We start from the raw sequence: 25,144 nt of genomic DNA, 5'->3' as shown, positions 1-25,144 counted from the left end.
GCTCGCAGTACTTGTAACTGATGCAACTCTCCAAAAAACTTGCTCTTTTGCCATACTGTAGTAAGCCTGGTGATTGAATTCACACAGTTGCCACTGAATAGCTGAGTTATTTCAAGAAAGCAGCAGAGGGGGTGTATGGCAGTGTGCTAGTACCCAGTGATGTGACCACTGACTCTAGCCTAATCCGTGCCAAAAATCTCTGATAAACTGTCTCAGTCTCCCAGCACAGTCTTCCCTGCTGAATTCAGTCCACATCTGGACTGCTAAGCTGCCAAACCTATTCTAAACCCAATTCATCAATAGTCAAAAGCAAAAGCAAAGCTAGCTGACATAAAATGCTACATTAAAAACAAATTGTGCCTGTGTGTGTGCAGCTTTCCAGTTAAGTGTGGGGGCCGAGTGTGTCAACAGCTCAAAGTTTAGCGGTACAAGGCTATTTCAGCATATTTACACTGGCCAATAGCTAATAAGATGCGGATCAGGGTGACATTTACTGTGGTCATGTCCAGTCAGTGGGCAAAAATCAACTTTTATTAATAAGTCTATATAGGGCCTAGATAGGCAATTTTTTTTGACAAGAATTCTATTAAGGTTCTATTGTTTAGGTTAATAGAAAAATGGCAAACATAAGGTTCCATAAAGTGTTCTTAAAGGTCCAAAATTGTTGATTTATAGGGTCACTCGGAGCCATTGAAAAACTATTGTCAACGGCTCTTGTGTCTCTAACATGCTTTAATATTCATTTAATTTAGCTAATTAGTTAATATTCTGTAATAGGGGCTATTTGTGATGCGTACATTTTTGATATTCAAAAGTGATTCCGCTGATACACGAGAGAGCAGCCTGCTGTCACGGTTAGCAACAATATACACTAGCTAGCGTTTATTTTATATAAGACGCGTTCTGTCTGTGTTTTACACACCTAGTCGGAATTTTATGCCCTTAAAGTAGGAAACTTTGCTGCTTTGCTAAAAGCCTGAACTATTCTATTATTTCATATTGGTGATGCTTGGAGGGGTCTGTCTGCCGCGAGTACTCGACGCCGTAACGTGCAGAAGCTCTCCTCTAAATTTAAGCAGGCTGGTGAGCCCTACAATTTAATTATGCGTCATTTTATAGATCCTCTGCTCGGTTTTCCTCACTGCCTTCTTCCTTCTCCTCGTTCGGGTCTGTGGCAGCTCCCTGTGCGCGCTTTCGTTCCAAAGGGGGCTGTCTGTCTTTGATGGGATCCAGCTGTTGGCCAAGTGCTCTGGGGGCCCGTTTATTTGCATTGCTAAACAATCCGTGGAGTGGGCCGAGTACGGAGAAATACAGCAAGTTTTCTCTTTTTTTATATAGTAAGACCCTCCTCTTACTATTGGTCAATGTTCTCACACGTTCCTGCCATCGGTCGACAGGGCGGCCGCATCGGGTGACCAAAGCCAAGCGTCTCGACATTCAAGTGAACGCGCGTACGCGGAGGGGACGCTTTGGGCACTTCGTTTGGCGCTTTGGGTCCTGCGAGCCCGTAAAGGTAGTAAAACCACAAAGATCAACTCGTTTCATACTGCGAGGGGTTTACTGGTCGGCGGTGTGACGTTCTTTCCAAGGGAACCACAAGGACCCACATAAACATGTTATTTGAACTACGTGGCTTGAGTTGGTCGACCAACAAAAGGTGAGTTTAATTAGTTATCTATTGTATCTATTTTATGCCATAGTGCTTATTTTTGACATGCTAGTAAGTAATCCTATACCCTAATTTTAACTGAATTTGAGTACTGTTACTTATTTTAATAGTAACTAATAGTCAGTAGTACTTATTAAGTTGCTGTTAGCTACCATTCCAGTATTGACAAGTAACTATAACTATACTTGTCACTTATTCTATAAGTGACAATTTGCTACTTGCCATTAATGTAATGTACTAAGTAGTCTGAATGATTAATATTCATACTAATGTCCAATAAATAGCCATGATCAATTTTTTATAGAACAAATTCTAATACCAGTGTTAAACTTGAAAGGATACTAACAACAATTGGAATATCAGAAGTAAACAGTTAATATCTGAACCACAGGTCTCAGCAGGTTACCAGCAATAACTGAATATTTATTTGTCACTGTTGAGATGGTAACAAGTACCAAATTAATAAGTGCTGGTATGTGATGAATATGTAACTGAATTAACATTAGTCACTATTGTGGTAAGTTATAGAAAGGAAGACATGTAGATGCTACATGTTAAATGTTATTACTGTCATGGTGCTTCAAAAGAATATGTAAATATAAAAATAAATCAGTAAAAATGATCCAACTTGATATTACTGGTTTTCAGTGGCCATTCAGTGGCTATACCAATGAATGAAACAAACATTTTCATGCGTTTTTTTGTTTTCAGAATGATTTACCTAGGTATTTTGTTTTTTTATTCATAGAATGTTGTCCATTTTAATATGTATCATATTCTGCATTCACTCCAGCAAAAGTCAGGTAAGTGTGTTTTGTTTTGAGTCATTCATGCTTGGGACTGTTGCTCAACATGTGTCGTAATAAAAGTGCCTTACTTGTTTTTTTGTTGTTGTTTTTTGCTTGCTTTTCCGGATTTGTTGTACATTTTTAACATAAACATTAATTTTATCATACAATAGCAATATTAAGCTACTTCAACATAACTACTTAAAGAACTCCATAAACTGCTGTTTATCTATTGCATTGACTATAAAATCCCTGATTCTCTCCAGACTTGCACAGATGGATTTACTTACGACCGCCGTGCCAGACAGTGTATCGGTTAGTTACTTCTGCTGTGTTATTACAATGATCATTGAAACTTGTGTTTCAAATACAGCTGTTTACTCCACCTCTTACGCAACATATGTTTTCAGACATTGATGAGTGTCGGACACTGCCAGACCCGTGCCGGGGGGACATGCAGTGTGTAAATCAGAACGGTGGATACCTGTGCATCCCCCGCGGACTCTACTCCCAATCCTATGCCCGAAATAGTCCACGTTCCTATCCTGAGCCTTCCTATCCCGAAGAGTCCTACCCTGACAGATCGTTGGGATATTCTGAACCATTAATTCCTAACGTTCCTCCTGTTGGAGCAGGTCCTGGTCCAGGCCCTGGTCCAAGCTACCCAATAGTGAGCCGGTCAACTCCTTGCATCCTTGGATATACACTTGGTGCCGATGGTACTTGTGTTGGTAAGTTTGCTTCATGTTCATATACATTCCTCTATCCTCGATCAAATTTTCTTTTAATAATGTTAGTTAAAGATGGCACTTGAAAGGTCAAATGCAGAAATGCAGGTCTTAGTCCATTTGGCCAACCAAATAATGATCTTGACTGCTTTTAGGTTACCATTCAGACCAGGCCAACCATATATAAAAAAATATAGAAATATGACAATATATTTAAAAATATATTCAATTTATGACTTTATTTAATATGTATTTAAAAGGCTTTTAATGTCTTCAGAAACATAAATTCATTCAGTTTGCTGTCTTTGTAAATTAGCTGGTATTGTAAAGCAATTTTTATTTTAGGATACATAACTCAAGCTAAGAATAAGATTCTTTGAGACATGGTTGATATTAACTTTGGGTCACATCAGGTTGTGGTCTTATGTTTACTTCATTTTCTGCAATGGTCCATGGGTCTTCTCGCTTTGAAATGATGCAAAGACCCAGTTCTGTGCTGGACTGTAATTTAGTAATGGCTGCGGTGGGCTGAGTGGCATCTTAAAGACTTCAGCAGAATGAATCTCGTAATTTGGACTGGATCAGTCATTAGTGTGGAACCACAAAATACTGTTGAACCTCAGAACAAACTACATCTTGTGAAGAGGCAGGAAGAGACACGCAGGAACTGGCATTTAGCCCTGTTTACTGGGATCCAACTTTACAATTCAACGAGACGGTTTTAGAGTGTCTTATTCACTGTTGTAAATCAACAGTTTGTAACTGACTCTATGTGGTCTGTTTCTGTTGAAGCTGTTGAGCTCAGTGTGGTGTCGGTGATATCTCCGGGGATTTATTGCTTTGATCCATATAGGTGTTATATATTGTGCTGTTGGAGTCTTTACGCGTGTCAGTGTGGTGACCTATTTCACGTGCCATATGATAAATGGTAGCACAAATGACTGCTTGCTGTATTTTTCGATATGGTCTGCAGATTTGTCTCGAATTGGTGCCAGCCTTTTGGAGTTAATGCATTCTCCAGTCTTCTCTTGCTCCTCTGCAGAATCACAGAATGATAGATTTGTTACCTTTTAAGCCCAAGACGGTCATGTTACAAAGAAGATACACGCACAGATATGCTCATGATTTCGCTTATGCGGATATGCACATGTCCTGACCTGGGAAAAGCTTGGACTGAGTAATGAAGATGAATGTTATGTGCTGTGTTCAATTTTGGACACAGATAATGGTCTTATAAAGCCACTGAGACATTCAGTAGACCAGCATTTTGTAAAGGCAAGCCATTGCGATCTCAGCATCTGTGGTTGCTCGTGCCAAACATGAAGTCAGTGGTTGTTGAATGAGATCTGTCACAGAGCAGCTGTGCAATTTGTGTTCTTTATGCAGTGTGTTTGTTATTTATGTTAAGGGATGCTGTTATGGAACTGAAATTGCGCAGGAAGTACGTTGTGTTACACCATTCCATCATTCATCTTAATGTTAGCGTGTGTTTGTGAAAGCCAGGGAATGCCCTTTTCTTGCCAGTGGCGCTATGGCTTGAAGGACTAAAACAGTCAACCCAGTCAGTGCCTGAAATGTGCCATCATAAATCCCATCAATCTTGTGTTTAGCCTCAGTAAAGCTTATAGACACTTCTTAAAATCCATGCAAACCTCTGAAAGACAGTTCAGCTCAGGAGAAACTTGAGAAAAGAAGATCTAAAGCTCACTTGTGATTCAGGAATGTGGATGCTTTGCATAAAATCCAAAATTCAAGAGCTTAAATGATCTGATTCTGGTTGGGAACTTGAAAAATGTCCAAAATTATTTGATTTGTCAAGTTGAAACTTGCCTACTCAGCCTGTAGGACTGTAACTAGTGTCTGTCAGCAAAAGTGGAGTGGCTCTAGTACCGCAGACTAATTAATGTGCTCTAGCTTAGAGGGACGTCTGGAAATTGAGGTATGATGTCAGTATTATTTCTGAGTCATTGAACTTTATATGTAATGCTGTTTTAGAATATACACTAGCATTCGTAGGTTTGGAGTTGCTAAGGTTTTTTATGCTTTTGAAAAGAAGTCTCATGCATTTATATGATCAACATACAGTACAAAAAAACTAATATTACAAAATAAATGTTTAATATTTTTGTAGATTTTAAAGCTTCTTAATATGTTTCTGAAAACCTGATATAGTTTTTTTTACAGGATTATATGATGAATGCATTCATTTGAAATAGAAATCTGAAATACAAATAGAAATCTAAATTGAAATATTTTTAAATGTCTCTAACTTTTGAACATTTCAAGTAATCCTCGCTAAAATACGTAATAATTTCTTGCAATTTTTTTTTTAAATCTTCTGGAGCCTAACTTTTGAATAGTAGCAAATAGCACATTTTTTGTATCAAGCTTTCATTTTGTATTTTTTGTGCAAAGTCAGTGTAGGATGGATTAGATTAAGCTGAAAGAGTTGAGTAGCTCCTACAAGTTGATTCTTCAATTACTGATTCTTTAGATAAAGAAAAAGCAATTGCGTTTAAAAATTTCACTCTCTTATTGTACTTTTCGCTATTGTTTCACTTTCAAATAATAATCTTGTGGCTGCAGACATTCCACACTAAACATAATTGCTACCCTGGCTCACTGTACACCTCACGTTAGTATAATGATTCCAGCTATTTCACATAGGCTGTGTGAAGTGTTGCTTGACCGGTCTGTTTGAACTATTGCAGTGGTGGACTGTAAATGCCTTTGATATAATTTAAACAATCAGTGTGCGGCAACAGATCACAGACATTAAATCTCTGGAATGAAGATGTGCGTAAAGAAGCAAGAGTTTTGAGTTGGTGCCAGATTCTTGGGTCCTGGATTGACCTCAACCTGTTTGTTCGTATTAATCATCTACACGTTTTCCATGCCTGAAAGGTTTAGTCTTGCACATGTTGTGTGAGTACAAATTATAATACCTGTCATTCATATAAATTCCCAATCCTCTTGCATATTTGTTTGTTGATTTTGCTTTCAGCTAACAATTAGAATGGTATGAGTGCAGTTTAACACATTTATCATGTATAAAATCTATTTCACGGAATCGCAGATTTTCCAAAATATGAAGTCTTCAGATTTCCCCTGGGCTTACTTTTAAGGGATTGAATATCCCTGATGTGAAGATTAGATTTAATGACCTCAGCAACATCTGGTTTGTGGTCCTCTTGTTAACTTTAATGAATTGTACCATAGTAAATTGTTAAAAGTCTAATAAAAAGTCATGATTTTGACCACATGAACGATATCACCCATCAAAGTTTTCTATCAATGATCTTTCTTCCTCTTTTACATGCAGACGCATTCCCTCTCTTTCATTTACACACCATGTCTTTCCTCTAACCCTCATTGAAATCTTGTGCAAAATTTACTGCGCAGTCTCTGGATCAGATCTGATCTCCAAAATGCTGGCATTCCCAGAATGCTCCAGATCCTTTCACCTCAGATCAGATGTGTGTGATAGTACACATGTAACCCAGATGCTCTTCTTCACTCTCCGGGGCGCAGCTGGGCCTCATGTGGCCCCATCTCTGCTATCAGACCTGGCTGTAATGATTCCACCTCGTAATAATGCTTTGTGATGTGTATAATGGCTGCTAACACAAAAGTTAAATTCCTGGTAGGCGTAATGCAAAACAGGCAATACCTTTGTGATTATACTGTACAGTCAGATGCAAGTGAATGGGTAATTTTAAAGTGCACAAGTAACTTCTTGTGGAATTTCGCCTTGATTTGCCAGGACCCATTGCATCACTCTACCCATATAGTAACAGTGGGACTGTTGGCAGCTTTAACCAAAAGAAACTAATTATCTGGCATTCACACGGTCCCCAACCCCCCAAATCCATCACGCCCTCATCACTTTCATAGTAACATTTGCTTACTTTTAAAACATGTGACTTCATAGTCTGCGAACCAAGGGTGCTTTTTCGGGTATTTTTAAAGCATATGATGCCCTCATAAGGAATTGTGCTGATAATGTATGAGCGAGAGTGCAAAAGAGAGATATGAACTCCAGTTTTGGAAATGCATTGTGTGAGACTAGCTATTTGTGTAAGAGGTGATATTAACGTAAGATTTACGAGGTTGGGATAGAGTTTGAGGTGTAACAGGCCTGCTTAGCTTAAAGAAAAGAAGCACTTTCTACAAAGGGACAGATTCAGTGTTGTGTATCAATATTCTCATAATAATAAAACATTTAAGGGTAGCACTTTATTTTAGAATCCTGTTCCTCTTGTACATATTGTGTACTTAATATAGTAATTACAATGACTAAGTACTAACTATGAACTTACCCCTAAGCCAAACCTATCCCATGTAGTTACTAGTTTACTTTCTTAGGTAGGTACACATTAAGTACATATAGGTGCATGTACTGTAAAATAAAGTGCAACCCAGTTTTGTGAAGTTACATACATCAATATGATTTAGTTGAGTTTTTAAAGTGGATAGTGGATTTAGACTGGTGGGAACTGACTTTGGCTATCTTTCTTTTTTTTTTAGATGTTGACGAATGTGAGGCAGAGTCACACCAGTGTAACCCGACTCAAGTGTGTATAAATACAGCCGGTGGATATACCTGCTCATGTACCGAGGGCTACTGGCTGGTGGGTGGACAGTGCCAAGGTAAGACTTACAGACATTATGAATGGATAGTTTGATGTTATATGCTTTCATTTCTGATGTTACAACATGTGACATCACGCTTTGCTATCACAGGAATAAATGTCATTTTAAATGACACTAACATAGAACAAATTATTTTAAATGTTAGTAATATTTCACAATATAACTGTATTTTTAATCAAATAAAGGGGCTGCAGAGACTTCTTGTGAAAACATTACATTTCTTACCCCAAAACTTTTTGAACAGTGGTGTAAATTATAATCTATTTAATGTCTGTTTGATGTTTAAATAATGAATAGGCCAGTCTTATTTGACACCAAACAATGTCTTAACTCAGTTGTGACTACTGTTTGCGTATTTAGTGCTCTCTAACTCACCTTTCTTTAGACATTGATGAGTGTCGCTATGGTTACTGCCAGCAGCTGTGCGCTAATGTCCCTGGCTCATATTCCTGTTCCTGTAGCCCTGGATTCCTTCTTAATACTGATATCAGGACATGCCAAGGTGCACACATACACAGGAACATCATTATTGTTTAGTTTACTGAAATAGTTTACTGAAAATCTTAAAAATCTGCCATCTTCTTCCTCTTCCTGCCTCGCCAGATGTGGACGAATGTGAGACAAACCCATGCTCTCACGGCTGTTTGAACACGTACGGCTCATTCATGTGTACCTGTGATGAGGGCTTCGAGCTCGCTTCTGATGGGACCACCTGCAATGGTAATCAGAGGAGATGCAGAGACGAATAGAGGAAGACAGGAGACTGAGAACAATTTAGATTTTGTGACTGTGTGCACTGATGTGTAATGTGTCTGTATTTATCACTACTCGTTCTTAGATCTGGACGAGTGCAGTTTCTCAGACTTCCTTTGTCAGCACACGTGTGTGAACACACCAGGATCATTCTCCTGCATTTGTCCTTCTGGATATTACGTGTATGAGGATGGAAGAAGCTGTGAAGGTATGCGTAAATTTTTATTTAGTGTGCTTCTTTCAATGTGATTTTGTCGAAGTATGTATGTATGTATGTAGAGAGAGGAATACTTTTCAAAAAAATAAATAAAAAATACAGTTTCATAGCAAGTAAGATATATAAATATTTATAGCCTCTACATTTTCTTAGATTTGTAAATTTGCATTCGACATTTACCATAGCCATTAGCAGAATATTCAGGACTATATTATATCTGCTGCACCACTTAGCTTTTTTTTAATAATTGACGTTGTAGTCATTGTTGCTGTCGCTAATGACCATGATGATGTTAATAACCTGACTTCTGCCTCTTGTGTGTTTGATCTTCAAGACCTCAATGAATGTGAGTCTGGTAACAACACCTGTACAACAACACAAACGTGTTTCAATTTCCAGGGAGGTTACACATGTCTGGACCCTCTGAGGTGTGATCCACCTTACATAGAGCTCAGTGACAAGTGAGTTTTTGAATGATGGCAAAAGAAAACATGTTAGCTTTTGTCAGTGCTTTGATTTTTTGTTGTTGAGCAGTTGCAGCATGTTCTGAATATACTTTTCTCTTTCTCTCTCAGTCAATGCATGTGCTCTGCTGAGAATCCCGCTTGCCGAGAACGACCCTTCACTATCCTGTATAGGCATATGGATTTGTCTTCCGGCCGCAGTATTCCTGCCGATATATTTCAAATGCAGGCCACCACACGTTACCCTGGAGCATTTTACATCTTTCAGATCAAGTCTGGCAATGAGGGGCGAGAGTTTTACATGCGGGTAAATGGGCTTCTGTTTGTATTATATCAAATAAGTAATATTTTATAATATTACTGTATTCTTAGCAAATAAATGCAGCCATTGTGAGTATAAAATACTTTCAAAAACGGTTTAAACATCTTACAGACTGTATACTATTTTTTTAGTTTATTTTTAAAAGCGACCACTAGAGGGAGCTGTAGGATTTCTATCAGACTGCTTCAAAATTACTCTGAGCCAAACCACAAAATCTTTATGGGTCCTAGGAGTCCCTTAGCTAATCAAATACCAGTTGAAATTGCTGAAAGAGTTTGTTTTCATTTAATTTGTCCATGTGGGCAAGCAGTGTTTCAACTCTGAAGAGAAAGAGTGACTGACAATGGATTAAAAAAAACATTCTTTACTTTTTTTTCCACAGCAAACCAGTAATATCAGTGCAACTTTGGTTCTGGCCCGGCCCATTAAAGGACCGAAGACCATCGTTCTTGATCTAGAGATGGTTACCGTTAACAACGTCATCAACTTCAGAGGCAGTTCAATCATACGTCTCACAATATTTGTTTCTGAACATCCATTCTGAGGCTTGACAAATGAACCTCTGACCTCTCACCTCTTCATGGCCCCTATACCTCTATCTTGGACTTCCTGTTACTGCACTACCCGTCAGGCAGCTGCATTTCTTCATTTTGTTTGTTCTGTGGATCTGGACTCTCATGTGGTCATCACCCTCTCCGTCTGCTCTCTGGTGGGCGGAGCTTGTGCTGATGTTTGATAATTCATAATGCAGGTTTTTCATTAGGCTGCCTGGCTGTCATTGCAATCTGCAGTCACACGCATGTACCCATACACAGAAGAATATTTATGTTGTGTTTTTTCTTGTTTGTTCTGCTATGCCCATTGTACTATTTCTTGCCGCACTTGCAGATCCTTAAGTGTCTTGATTTTTTGTTTTGTTTTGTTTTTTGTAAAGCTGGATTTGTTTTTCTATTTTTAGTGGCACCTGTGTCACATTTTCTCAAAGTGAATGTGAGTATTTGAGCTCCGCTTTCGTTTGTTTTTGACCTTTGATGACCCCAAGCAGTGAGAGAGCTGCCAGGCTGGCACGTGCTACAAAATCACATTTTTAAAAATGTTCTATCTCTGACAGGAGTCTGCAGCGCACCTTTAGCATCCGTTTCCCAGGGAAGTCTTTAAAAAAAGCCTTTATTTTGGCTCAGAACTTCTTATTGCATCTGTGCGGAATTCCCTCTGTGTATCTGTTTTTATTTGACAGGTAAAGAGAGCCTGGTCAATCAATAAACACAAATTTGATGACCTGAACCTTTGTTGGTTTGTGTTTAATATTGGCAGATTTAGAGTCATTCCTTGACATTTTTAGCATGTGATAAAAGGAGGCAGTTATAATGAGGAGCTGAATTTTGACGTAGCTCTAAGTATTAGTCATCGCAAGGGGTCAGTAATAACAAGGTTTTGAATGTGTAAAGATTTAAAGAATCAGTATACTTAATATTCGTGACTGTGTGGGAGTGTAAACTTTCGCGTTTGTGTCACAAAGCGACAGTGGTATTTTTTTTTTTCCTGAGCAGCGTTATTAGGGACCGGCGGACACTAGGACCCGGCTGTAGGCAGAAGTTTTGCCATTCACCGGAGGCTTCAGAAGCACCTGCAGCGCTCGAGACCTCAGAGATTTCTCCTCGAGGACAGCGGCACAGGTACGTACAACGCGCATGAAAGATATTAATTGTTAAAATAATTATAATCGTATTGTGTATGGTATATATTTAGGCTGTATGTATTTCTGCAGCTTTGGGCTACTCTGATGTGTAGATTGTAATATTTTACCGGTATACCAGACACAACGTTTAATTTTACCACGAAAAAGCAATAATACATGAATAAAACGTTCATAATCTAGAAAGAAATATTTAGTGACATTATGTAAAAATTATTCAGCTCATAATTTCAGTCATTTTTAAACGTGTTCGTCATTTCCACTACAGCAGCCAACCAATGTTGCCATTTATTCTCTCTCAAAAATAGATTTATTTCCACCATTACTAACCACAAAGTTGAGTGATGATATCGACATTGTATTGGAAATGCTTGTTGACTAAAATAGATAGAATTCTGTCTACTTTTAGACAGTTTTGTGTGAATTCATAGAAAGATCTTATTTTCAGTCTTGACTGGTTTGTGATTTTTGTGCAGATGCTCAATATGACAGAATGCATCAAAAACTGCTGCAGGACATTTATCTCCAAGAAGAATGAACCAGAGATTCAGAGTAAGTCTCTCTCTCCTATACCATCTCATGTTTTTTTTTTTTTTTTTTTTTATACATACACACAATATACTGTATATAAATGTGACTACATATATAAGTTATAAAAGGTTTATTTGCATACATTTAAATGTTTTATAGTGATTAAGGTTCGACCTCCTGGTAAATTAACTGCTGAGTCTAATGTAAAGAAAAATGTTGGAGTATCAGAGGATTATCTGCTGTCTAAACTGCCTCCGGACGGCCGGGAGGTTCCTTTCATCATCCCAACCTTCAAACCCTCCTACATCCAGCCCAAAGGATCACAGTACTCTGGCTACAACATTGGGCAACAGAGTAAGCAATATCACTTAGTTATTTAGGTAGTTAGTTAATTTAATTGAATTCATATAATTTTAGTACATTATATTTTTTTGATTAAAATTTTGACACAAATGACTTTAGGTGCCACAAGGACCACTTATGCAGAAAGGAAGGCAGAGCTCGCAGGAGCCGGTGAGATGATGTATGACCCTGTTTTGACCTTAAACAACAGTCACATGATCAGCTACGTGTCACCAGGCTCACTGAGACGCCCCACACTGAAAAACAGACCCAACAACAGTCCTGGCACAGGTGAGATACTTTAAGATCTGCCTAAAACCCCAAGCCTGTTTATTACCTGTGTGTGTTGTTTAAAGAGTGCAGTTTTACTTCCTCATAGCATCATACAGCAGCACGTAACTTCTCATCATGTAACCTCAAATATTTACGTTCCTACCCACCTGTGCGTAATCCTTCTGTTTTATTCCTGCTGCTAAATCCCCAATTGTTCATGGCAGATTTGCACCGACAGTGTCCCAGATCATATTGTTGAGAGGCCATAATCATATAAAATGCTTTACTGTGGCTGAATGCACATTTGTAAATATTAAACCGACGAGGACATTTTAAATGGAGTCACTTTTGTTACATAATGTGATGTACTGAATCAGAAGTGTAAGTATTTAAGACTCTTTCTAAGAGGGAAATGAATTAAATGATTTGTGCCTGTTTGTTTAACAGGTTTGGAACATAGTGGAAAACAGAGACTCAGTCTCTCCATGTATGATTTGTCAAGCCCTCAGAGCCACGTACAGGTGAGTTCGCACAAATACACACACACACACACACACAAACATACACACACACACACTTAACGACCCAAACCATAAAACTGTATGTTAATTAAAACTACATCGTTCACATGCCACTGAGATCTCGTACACCTGTTCACATGTGAACTATTAATATATGATGTGTATAAAGACATGTCATTTATTTCTATGATGATAAAGCTACATTTTCAGCAGTATTCGTTATTCCAGTCTTTAGTGTCACATGATCTCTCAGAAATCATTCTAATATTCTGATTCTTGGCTCAAGACACTTTTCTTATTATTATCAATGTTGAAAAAGATTGTATTGCTTAATGTATTTATGTAAACGTGACAATTTCTTACGATTATTTGATTAATGGAAAGAATTTTGATACATTTCTTGGTATTAATTTCTTAATTTTTAATTTGTCCTTTCAATTAGGGTAGTAAACATTATAGAGGGAAATATAATAATTAGTAAACATTATTATCACTATTATTTATCACTGTTTTTATAAAGACTATACTAGTTTATTCGGAACGGATTAAATTCCTGATTAAAGTGTGGTTTATACAAAATGCATTGCTATTTAATGATTAGCAGCGCTGTTGTTTAGTAACATTTATTCCTTATTTGTTCCTCCAAGCGTTATGATTCTGTATCCAGTGTCCAGAGCAGCACATCCTCCATTCAGGATTCCTTTGGGAGCAGCCGTAGTCTAGGTAACCATTCATGACGGAACACTGAAGTCGTAACCATAGACAAGCACATTCCAAAAGAACCCTCAAAACTCCCTTCCAATAGACAACTCTGGAAAGGGTTCCGCTCCACTATCACCTGGAATTTCCACTATAGTTTCAGTTGTTTGGTTTTCCCTTTGTTTTTTTTTCAGGGTCTTTTTGGACCCTTTATTTCCCAACAATCTTGCCCACTCTCTCCTCACCCTGTACACACATAAACACAGACTGTCAAACAAAACTTACACACACACACACACACACACACACACACACAGGACAGACTCAGATGACTGCAGATTGTGAAATAGAAAGGGCAGACAAAGTAATTACTTCCAAATGTTTCCCTGAAGTCCAGTACTCAAGTCCTCATATAACGTTCAGAATGTAGGTCTGTGGATCTTTACACTCATAACACAAATAATAAACTCAAGCTATACTGCATTTCTCTCTACCATTTCTCTTCACATTTAATTGAAAGTGTTTCTAATTAGCATAACATTGAGCATAACATTTTCTATATTAACAACAGGACATATACTAAATATTTAACAAAATATTGTACAATAGTATATGTTGATATGTGTGTGTGCCATAGAGTCCATAACGCTGTCGGGTGATGAGCGGGATTTTGAGCCGGGAAAAGTGTGTGTGCACCTGAAGTATGAAGAGGCGGTGGAGCAGGTGTGGATCACCTTAGTGAAGGTATGGTTTCATCCAGGAGAGGCTTTGCTAGTCTACAACAGGCCATTGTGTCCCATCTAGATTCCAGCTGAATGGAGCTTCTGTGTTGCTTTGAGAGACCTTTAACCAGTGATCAAATTTCCAACTAGCTATTTTTAATCTCTTTTTTTCTAACAATTGAAAAATAACTCAGTATGTATATCTGTCTTTGCCTTTTTATTTTACACATAATATATAATATACATAATATATTAATGTTACATCTAAATGGTAATTAATTTACACGATTTACTATATGTTTGGAAGTGACCAAATAGGGTCGTGTCTTAGAGTGCAGATTTTTTATAATATTATAATATTTGATCTAATTTCATAATATTTGTTTTGTTTTATTTCTGTCAATTATTTTCTAATACTAACAAGGCCCTGCCTTCTTTTCCTCCTCTGAGAAATGCCCTTTGTTGACATACAGTGGTTTTAGTGGTTGTAAAAGCTCATAAACTGTACATGTTACTTTCTCACTGTTTTGCTTTATTCTCTCATTTTGGTACTCCCTCTCTTTTAGTGTATGGATTTGAGCGTGTTTAGCGATGGGATGGAGGTGCAGAAGATTGGGGTCAAGGGGGTCATCACCATGACCAAGCCAGTGCGATTTAAGAGCACCGTCAAGGAAGCATCAGCAGTGAGTGAAATCAGCCATCATAAAACATACAACAGCCAAGATTCAATTCAAGCTTCAGCATTTGGGATATAAAGGGGTTAAAATGATTAGCATTATCCCCTGCTGATAGATGGCAGAATTATACCATTTGCTTGTAAAAGGAGCATTTCTGCTTTGGCAGAGTTCAATATTAGTCACGTACTCTGATGAAATCAAATATTTTGCAAGCGACATACATTATCATTTAAAAGCTTGGTGTCAGTAAGATTTTTGTTTTAAATAAATTATTTTATTTCAGAAAGGGTGCTGATAAATGTATTTTAACAATTGTCAGTAAAGGAAATTAGTTACAAAACATTTTTGTTTCAAATAAATGTTTTTACTTTTTTGATCATCATATAGAAACCTGGCCAAATGTATCATAGTTTGCACTTTTTTCAACATTTAAACATAATAGGAAGAAATTAAAAGTACCAAATTAATAAATTAGAATGATTTCTAAATGATCATGTGACACAGAATTTTTAAATATAGATAGCTAGATAGATATAGAAAGAAATAGTTATTATTAATTAAAAATGATTTTATATTGTAATATTTGTACTGTATTTGGGTTAAATAAATGCCGGCTTGGTAAGCTTACGAATTTATGAAACCTAAATATATAATTTTTTTTCCCATTACTGTGAATGAGAAAAACATTTCCAAGGAATCATAGACCTCATAGGTTGATATTTCAAGTAATGCTTATTTATATTGGCCAATTGGCTTTCATCATTTAAAAGAATTGTGATGAATTATTCAGCCCTCCCTTCATCCCCTCTTGTGTTTCTTAAATAATGACCTTTCCAGCTGGATTGAAAAGCCCCACACGACCAAGGCTGCATAAAAAACATATTTTCTCAAATAAGCAGAAACACATGTAGAATTTGTAGCATTGTTTTGTTGTGTTTTTAGTTTGTAGCTAGTTATCTCTTTCAGTATATTGTCTCTCTTTCTGTCTCACTTTCAGGACACTGTCTTCATGGAGACATTCGTGTTTACTCTTAACTTAGAGCAGATACGCAGATCTGCGCTGGTGCTGCGCCTGCAGGCTCACACACCACGTAAGCGCACGCTGGGAGAGTGTGTATTATCTCTGCGAAGCCTTGGACCGGAGGAAACAAAGCACTGGCTTGAGTTCAAGCCTCACTCTAAAACACATGTGAGTCCTCACCTGCTGTACCTCTTTGTGACCGCTTATTTAATCTCAAATGTCTCTCCCTCTTCCTAATTTTGACAGTAAGGTTCTATGCTAAAAAATTTTAATTCCACCTGCAATTACCCACATTGCTGCTCTGGACCACATCATTTACTTGCATCACAAATTACACAGCTGCACTAGTTCTGCCCAGGTCTCTCTTGTGATATTTAGGTCACTGAAACAGGCAGACAAAGAGAGAGAGAGAGGGAAAGAAATCAATATGCTGAAAAAATATGCTGAAAGCGTACTTCTCTAAGGAATTTACTTGACCCTTAAAGTACTGCTCTTTCTGAAGCTTTTAGAAATAATATTGTACAAAATAATTAATGCCAATGTTAATGCTGTTTACATTTCTGTTGATGAAAGAATGCTAGAAAAAAAAACAGAAATATTCCTTGAACACCAAATCAGTATATTAAAATGATTTCTGAAGGATCATGAAGACAGCGAAAATTAGCTTTGCCATCAGAGGAAATAAATTACACGTATATTAAACTAGAAATCAGTTAAACTATACAAATATTTCAGAATATTACTGTTTTGCTGTATTTTTAATGAGCCTAACAAAATTAAACATTACATTACAAAATCTTATTACTTCTAAATATTCCAAAATTATATCCATTAAATTTAGCAATTTAATTATTATTATAATCTTAAGACCTAGTAATATTATAATCTATATATACAGTTCTGATATTTCATACTGCAAAATGTGTTAATCTGTTATTTATCATCTTTGTATATCATTTCACTGTAAGTAGGTCATCAAACCATTGTTTGGCCTACTGAATACTGCCATACACACATATGGGTATCAGATATGCCGCTATTTGCTGATTTTGCTAGCTATAACTTTTTGTGAACATTTGGAAACTGGCGGTCAGTGTTGTTTGCTTGAGTGTGCATGTGACTGAAATCACTTAACAGGGAAAATTGATTTTTTGAAAAGAAAGTCTTTTCAATAATGAGGTGTTTGAAATTGACAGAACTGTGTTCCAGAAGGAAAGGCAGTGAAATCTGGTATAGAAGCTGTTTTTTTTTTTTCATGAATAATGGCTGTGTATGTTTGTTACTGGGTCAGAAATAGTTTCGGGTCTGAACTAGAAATCAGCCAATCGGTCACAGCAGGTAGTCTGCCATAACACACACACACACATGCAACATAACACCTAACCCCGTTGCGGATCATTTTGTGTCTGCCTGTGTGTTTCTGTAGGTGTGTCACGCTGAGCTTCAGCTGGCCTTGTGCTTCCAGCCAGTGAACAGTCGAATGCAACTCCAGATCCTCAGTGCTCAAAATCTTCCATCATCTTCCTCACCACTCACACAGAGTGAGTCTTTAATTTTATCAAATATGCACATTCTCAATAACATAACTTTACATTATAATTAATTATGAGTTAAGGTCTACTCCTAAAAGCCCTCTTAAATCGTATTTCCCTGCTCAGTTTATTGTTGTGGAAGAGTGAATATGACAAATAAGACAATGTTGATAAATTGAACCTTGCAAATGGGCATTCTCTTTAGGTTTCTTTGTGAAGGTTGAGCTGTTGAGTGAGGGTAGGGTCTTGCTGAAGAGGAAGACGAAGGCGATGAAGTCTACAGGGGGGCAGATTCAATGGGCCGAAGTGCTTCACTTGCCCATCACCAATCAGGACCAGAATCTGCAGCTGGCAGTCAAACTCCACAGCCGTGGTTCTGTTCGGAGAAAACACCTGCTTGGACAGGTCAGTTTAGAGCAAAATACATATAGTACTATAACTAAATTTAGTATGGGAAACGTCATTTATTTGTTGAAGCCATTTATTTGATTAAAAAAACAGCAATATTGTGAAATATTATGAAAAAAGTTTTCTATTGTAATACACTTATGGCAAAGCTGAATTATCAGTAGCCATTTTGGTCTTTAATACGGTGATTTGTTGCTCATGAAACATTTAATATTATGTTGAAAACAGTTTTGTATAAAACAGGTTTTGTTTTGTATAAAACATGATTATTTGATCATTTCATCAAAGAAGAACATTTATTTGAAATATCATTTTAGAAACAGTATCACTGTCACTTTTAACTAATTTAAAGCATCCTTGTTAAATAAAAGTCTTACTAACCTCTAAGTTTCAGTTTTTATGTGTATTCTTTCATTTCCAGGTCATCTTGGGTTTTGACAGCAGTTCTCCTGAGGCAGTGGAACAATGGAGGGATTCCATGGCTAATCCTGAAAAAGCGGTGACATCTTGGCACAGTCTTAGTCGACTCTGAAGTGAGAAATGAAGAAAAGAGCTTTATTTTAGCCGGGTGGATTTTAAATTGCAACATCCAAAAAGCAATTTTTTATCTTTGAATAATTAGACATTGTATGGTTATTTCAATTATAGTTATTGTAGGGTAAAAAAAAAGTGCTTGTATAAAACTCTCTGGTAGAAATGACTCATTTAAAGGTCTGATTTGATTACAGGTCAAACAACCTCTGCAGATCCTTGTGTAGCTAGTCATGTATTCAGCTGTTTGTAGATTTAATATTCTATGTTCTTCATCGGTGTAACTTTGAAAACACACAACTGTCTAAAGCAGCACAGAAACAGGATACGTAGACATTATGTGCAATAAAACGTATTATACAGAGCTCTGCAAATCTCAGTATAGCAACATGGCCAATTAAAGAGCAGTCAGCTAATTACAGAATTCATTGATGAAGTATTATGTTCAGTATTTTTCTCTATCATCTCCATACATCATCTCTCTCTGCAGAAACAGCCATTTGCATTTTCTGACCAGTTTAATAATGATTGTTGCACTTCACTCGCTTTTGGAAGAAGTTAAACCTGCTCTGGTTTTGGGGTGAACATTATCTAAAAAGCTTTTATTTATAGAAGTTCGAAAGGGTTTGGGTTACATTCCTCTCTGTGGAATTCAATCCTTCAAATTGTCCCCTATTTCCTTTCACAAGCGCAAGAAAAAGAGAAAAGCCACTAGAAAGCGCAACAAAGAGCCTTTTGTTAACACATGTCACTTCTCTACATCATTTGTGCTGACCTTACTTGAGGTGACCTATCTTTGTAGGCCTTGTCATTTCTCGTCAATTTCTTTTTGCACAGGTCACAGTAGCTTGTTTAAAAGTGTTCATTGTATTCACGTTTAAGTACATTGTGTTAAGTAATGCTGTAGTTCATCGGACATGTGATATTATATAAGGCAGATATTTAAAAAGCTAATATTTTGTTCATGTTGACTTTATTTTGTATGCATACACACAAAGATTATTTGATCCCAGTCTGGCATGTTATAGAAATAAAAAAAGATATCATTGCTTGTAAAAGAATGCATTGTGTACAATTTTAATGGGTTTTTGTGTGAGTGTAGGTTCATAAAAGACACTTTCGTTTATGTTTTATATGATTTGACAACTGCACTACGGCTTGATAACAGTATATGGTGATTTATTACCACCATTTTCCAAACCCAGAGGAAACACTATAAACAGACAAAGGATGTTTGTGTGGGTCTGAATGTTTGTGCTCCTTAACCCTTCTGATTGTGCTGCTCTTTTTAAAGGCCTACATCCGGGTGTGATTTAATTTACGTCAGAACTTTCGGGATCGCTGTTTGAACAGTGTTAATGGTTGTTTCTGATGACACACCCCCAGCTGCGGCAAATCCCAGTAAAACAGCTGATCTTTGTGTGTGAAAGTATATGTGATGTGTCGTATCCATAGCAACCGTACAATCAAATACTAAAAGTGGTCATATAAAAACAGTAAAAAGTCAAGTGTCAAAAAAACTAAAGAATAATATTATATACATATATGTCTGTAAAAAAACCTATAGTGTAATAATTAAATAGGCCAGAAATATTCTCTCTCTCTCTCTCTCTCTCTCTCTCTCTCTCTCTCTCACACACACACACACACACACACACACACACACACACAGCTGTAACCAGGGGGCTGTGTACCTTTGTCTGTCCCGTGTTTCAATTAAAAGTGGATCAGCAGGTCCGGGATTTTAGCTTTGTGTCCAGGATCTGCAATCCTCACAAACTTGTTCAAACTGAGAATGTGCTCATTTGCATCATCACACCAACTGCACCTTCCCCAAATTAAAGGTTTCACTTTTTCCAACTGTTTTAGAACAGTTACATAAAACAACGATTTTTTTAATCGATATCTTATGTTATGGGCTGGCATAGTTTTAACCCAAATAACAGAAAACAAAACAAAGCCGGGCAAAAATTTCGGGGGAAAAAGTTTCTGAACACTCAATTGCTGCGCGAGAGCACCACCTAGTGCCCTACAGAAGTGAATAAACAACGAAAGATTGTTTGTTTGGTTTGACTGCGGTTTGGCCGTATTTTACCACGTTCACGCAGTTCATGTGGGAATATGACCGCTAATTTCTGAGCATATGATCCTCACACAGATTGTGTAAGAATGTTTTGGCACGGCTATCCATGCCTGTCGGCGAAATCCAAGTTTATGTTTGTTACATAATTTACAATTTTAGAATCTTTTCCTTACAATGCGTATAATAAAAAGCTGTTCACAGTTAAGGTAACATTTGGAATTCGGTAATATTCTGAAGAAACATTCAGAATGCTGTACGATAACTAAAACACTTTACGGAACAAAAGAAAGAGAAAGAAGCCTCTGTATAAGCCTACGCAAACTAAAAAAAAATACAATTCACAACATAACAAAGCTGAATTTAATCTAATCATTAAACGTTTTATTTCGCATACTTTGAGATATTATAGGCTTACTGTTACGATTCATCAGGTTAAATGTTACAGTTTTTACTAAGGAATAAACCTACAATTTGCACATGAGTTTTAAAATGTAAACTGTACTGCCATAGCAACAAACATCCGGTCACCGAATAGCTCAATATCACCTGAACTAGATCAGTGACTCATTGAGTCTGCGTTTTGGTGACTCATGAAAGGAGCCCCCTACAGGAATGTCCCAACGGCGAGTTGTGTTCCTTCTAATATTTAATAGAACCGTATTCATTTAAGTCTGTTGTTGCCTAATTAAACTTTATAATTTAGCTTTTTTTATTTTTAATAGTTTTTTTAAAAAACATTATTTGTTTGTTTCTTCATCATCAAACTCACTTCCAGACGAACCTTTCTTCCTCAGAGTTGATCGTATGCCCGGGGGCGCGCAATGACGCACGTTCAGAGGAATCCGCAGCAGCTATAAAACACCTGAAGAAGCGCTTACCTGCGTATTGAGGCTGCAGTTCGTTAACATGGGCACTGAGTCAGAAAATAACGGCGTCTTTAAAGAGGGCTTTCTGGTGAAAAGGGTAAGAGGCTTTTTAACTTTTTTATCCATACCCATACTGACAAATGAATCGCTAATTGTTATTGGCTCATTGCCAAATGATGTTCATTTTTAGGGCCATATTGTTCAAAACTGGAAAGTGCGTTGGTTTGTACTTAAATCGGACAGACTTCTGTATTATAAATACGAGGGAGGCAAACGGGATTCCTGCCATCGAGGGACGATACCGTTGAGCGCCTGCAAAATCACATGCCCTTACCTGGAGTACGAGAATAGACCGGTAAGTGATGTTTTATGCTAAATATATTTCCCAGCCACAAAACTATATTACAAATTATAATATACTGCAGTTTTCTGTTGTAAAGGTTTTTTTAACATCGTATCTCAGTATAATGCACGGTCGGTTGGTCATTTCCACTGTCTGCAAACAGATAGTAGACTATTGATATGTGGCTTATCAGTGGTTTAGTTAAACCCTAAACCCAACACTGGGAGTGTGTTCAACCTCTGGTTATGCTGCATATAAATGAATCTTTCATTATTTTGTTTTGCAATCTTCACATGCACTAGCATGTCAGAAGCAAACTTTATTTCCCTCCGTAAATCTGCAATGTCTTTGATTTGTAGTCTTGTGTAACAGATGTAATCAAACCCTGAGTGATGGATTTTTCTGTGGCATGTTGTTTGTGCAAGCTTCATTTATACATTTTCTTACAAAAGACTGCTGCGCTCATCGTCAACAACTTAAAATATTTGTTTAGTGCTGTAATTGAAGGCGTCTGTCATAGCAACCACATTTACACCCCGCAGCTGGTGATGAAGCTGCAGACCAGCACTTCAGAGGAGCACTTTCTGGAGGCCTGCACGAGAGAGGAACGTGATGAATGGGCTGCAGCGATTGGCGCAGCGGTACAGAACCTCAACCCAAATCATGCACAGCTCACCTCCCCTTCACAAGTTAAAGAATCTACATCACTCCAGCTTCACAACGTCAACCTCAGGTAGCTATGTATATAGATTGTCAGTATATGTGGAAATGTGTTCGTGACATCATATCTAAATGCGTGTCTGTGTATCAGTCAGGTGGTGGACTCCATGTACGATGTGCACACTGGTATCCGGCTGTGCAGTCATGTTGAGCAGGGCAGCTCTTACACCAACTGTTTCTCAGGTCAGAGACTCGCACTGATCTTACATAAAGCATGAATGTGTCTTATCAAAGACTTTACTTTCTGTACTGATTATCTTATTTTTTTTAAATTCTGTTCAAACATTTAGGAACGGTAAGATTTTAACATGTTTTTGAATGAAGTCTCTTGTTCTTACCATAAATTTGATCCATTTTTACCAGTAACCAGTAAATATTTTTACCATTTATATGTATATATGTGTGTGTGTGTGTGTATATATATATATATATATATATATATATATATATATATATATATATATATATATATATATATATATATATATATATATATATATATATATATTATTATATATATATATATATATAATTTATTCCTGTGATGCCAAAGTCATGAGTTTTTAGTGTCTCTCTATTCTGCTGATTTGATAGTTTTGTGTAAAACTGCTTTTAAGAAATCTTTGTTGAATATTAAGTTCAAAAGAACAGCCTTTATTTGAAAGTTGTTTTATTTTTTTTTTGCTATCTAACTCAATTTACAGCCCACCCTTTTTTAGACACGATATCATAGTTCACTTGTCTGTTTTTTCTTCTTACAATGAGTTGCTTGTTTTTTCCTGTTTGATTCACTGTATTTGAACCGTTGAGTGAATGATTCACTTATGATTCACTCATAAGACTCCTAATTGTGTAGCTATGTAAGAGTGATAATGCATACAGACTGACAGCCTGTCTGGAATTTGTGAACACAGACAATCAAACAGTTCTTTTGTTTGTATGTGTGCAGGCTCAGCAGTGGTGGACTGGCTTGTCTTTAATAAGCTGGCTCTGACTCGTGTGGAAGCGGTGACATTAGCCTCTGCGCTGCTGGATGAGGCCTCCCTGCGACCCATTGGGATCAGGAGCGCAGACGCTCACCGTAACGCAGCTCTAGGAGAACAGTTCCTCGATGACTCCACTGCACTCTACTGCTTTGTAAGTTTCTTCTTGTTTTATTCTCTATTCAGTGATTTTTGTAATCGTTTGTACTTGACATAAGATGTCTTACAACGAATGTCTATGATTTCGCAAACAGTCCCAAAGCTTCCAGAAGCGAGGCAGTGTAAAAGCAGAAAAGTCTCGGTCTGCGGTGGAACTCAGTGGAAAAGTGGTAAAGAGAGGTTACCTGCTCAAACAGGTGAGCACTCCACTATAATTAGAAGTTTAGAACCGAAAAGTGTTTACCTGTGATGCTTAATAGTGTTTTGTGTGTGTGTCAGGGGCACAAGGTAAAGAACTGGAAGGTGAGATTGTTTGTTCTGAGAGCGGAGCCTGGTTTCCTGCACTATTATGACCCAAGCAAGGTGACCTGCAATTCACAGACTGTATAAGTACTTTTTATAAGGTCTAAAGAAATAAATTTTGTGCTGACTTGTCTGCTTCCTGATTGCCACCTTTCTCAGGATGACATCACTCCGGTTGGCAGTATATCTCTGCGTGGCTGTCTAGTGTCTGCTCTGGATGATAACGGCATACCGTCAGGTGAGTCAGACTTACAACTCTTCTGTGGAAGTGTCTGGAGTCTGATGACGACGTGTTTCACAATGAATATTTACAAAGCAATTCCAAATTAGAATCAAAATTAAGTAAAGGATTTGCCACAGACCGAAAACACTGAGAAGCAATGGTTTGGGTCTTGCTGTCATAGAAGCAGTATTTACAGGTAAACACAGAAGCTAATGGTCACTTTCCTGTAATCTTAAGGTGTTAAAGGTAAAGTCCAGGGGAACCTCTTTAAAATCATCACTCAGACGGACACTCACTATTACATCCAGGCACCAACACAAGAAGAGAAGATGGACTGGATCCAAGCTATTAGACAACTGACTTAATTAGGTCATTGTTGGTATTGTTCATTTTATTGTTTTTGCTAAAGTTATATTTCTGTCTGCCGCACATCTATTTAGGATATTGTGTTGTTTTAATAGTTTTAAATGTGATATTTGTGTAAGTGGAAAGAAAGTGGATATACAGTGTTACACAGCTAGTAACAAGTTAAAGAAAAAATTAAAAATGTAATAATAATAAAATAGGTAATACACATGGGGCCAAGCATGAGGCTTTATTCAGCATATAGAATATTTCCATATAAAAGTCCAAAGTTTTAATGTCCTTGATAAAGACTGTATCTAATGTTTAATATAATATACAGGTTGTAAAGCTTATACATTCAATGAATGTTGTTAATGATGGTCATTGTAAAATTTAATTTGCCCAGTTTTCTAAAATAAAGGTTATTTGTGTAATTTGTTATTTGACAATCATATCTTTGATGTGCATACCTGCTAGTTTTGTTATGGACCATTAGCATGTTTTTACCTGCCTTCTGTTTTGTCAGGTAACAGAACTGACTTTGTGTCTCTCACAAATCTGTCGGTTTGTTG

At 37.2% G+C, this 25,144-nt stretch overlaps 3 protein-coding genes across 3 annotated transcripts; all 3 read left to right on the top strand.

The window, feature by feature from the left end:
* Positions 1–1,264: 1,264 nt before the first annotated feature.
* Positions 1,265–10,878, top strand: fbln5 (fibulin 5). The gene is made up of 11 exons (XM_043256403.1): positions 1,265–1,657; positions 2,418–2,472; positions 2,724–2,772; positions 2,868–3,188; positions 7,713–7,835; positions 8,224–8,340; positions 8,442–8,558; positions 8,677–8,799; positions 9,143–9,269; positions 9,384–9,579; positions 9,977–10,878. Exons 1-11 carry the CDS (start codon positions 1,614–1,616, stop codon positions 10,136–10,138), a joined length of 1,434 nt encoding a protein of 477 aa, XP_043112338.1. The 5' UTR covers positions 1,265–1,613; the 3' UTR covers positions 10,139–10,878.
* A 136-nt stretch (positions 10,879–11,014) lies between these two features.
* On the top strand, positions 11,015–19,621 carry LOC122357133 (tandem C2 domains nuclear protein). Its single transcript, XM_043256404.1, has 12 exons — positions 11,015–11,270; positions 11,767–11,842; positions 11,981–12,175; positions 12,284–12,454; positions 12,884–12,957; positions 13,605–13,680; positions 14,294–14,400; positions 14,945–15,061; positions 16,053–16,244; positions 17,503–17,617; positions 17,814–18,013; positions 18,438–19,621. Exons 2-12 carry the CDS (start codon positions 11,767–11,769, stop codon positions 18,546–18,548), a joined length of 1,434 nt encoding a protein of 477 aa, XP_043112339.1. The 5' UTR covers positions 11,015–11,270; the 3' UTR covers positions 18,549–19,621.
* Positions 19,622–21,456: 1,835 nt separating this feature from the next.
* Positions 21,457–25,011, top strand: plek2 (pleckstrin 2). Its single transcript, XM_043254531.1, has 9 exons — positions 21,457–21,593; positions 21,687–21,851; positions 22,382–22,572; positions 22,651–22,742; positions 23,509–23,696; positions 23,797–23,898; positions 23,981–24,064; positions 24,164–24,242; positions 24,465–25,011. Exons 1-9 carry the CDS (start codon positions 21,537–21,539, stop codon positions 24,590–24,592), a joined length of 1,086 nt encoding a protein of 361 aa, XP_043110466.1. The 5' UTR covers positions 21,457–21,536; the 3' UTR covers positions 24,593–25,011.
* The last annotated feature ends 133 nt before the right edge of the window (positions 25,012–25,144 follow it).

Source organism: Puntigrus tetrazona, chromosome 13, assembly GCF_018831695.1.
Source record: "Puntigrus tetrazona isolate hp1 chromosome 13, ASM1883169v1, whole genome shotgun sequence".
NCBI classification, from domain to species: domain Eukaryota; kingdom Metazoa; phylum Chordata; class Actinopteri; order Cypriniformes; family Cyprinidae; genus Puntigrus; species Puntigrus tetrazona.
This window is presented reverse-complemented; position numbering and strand designations above follow the sequence as displayed.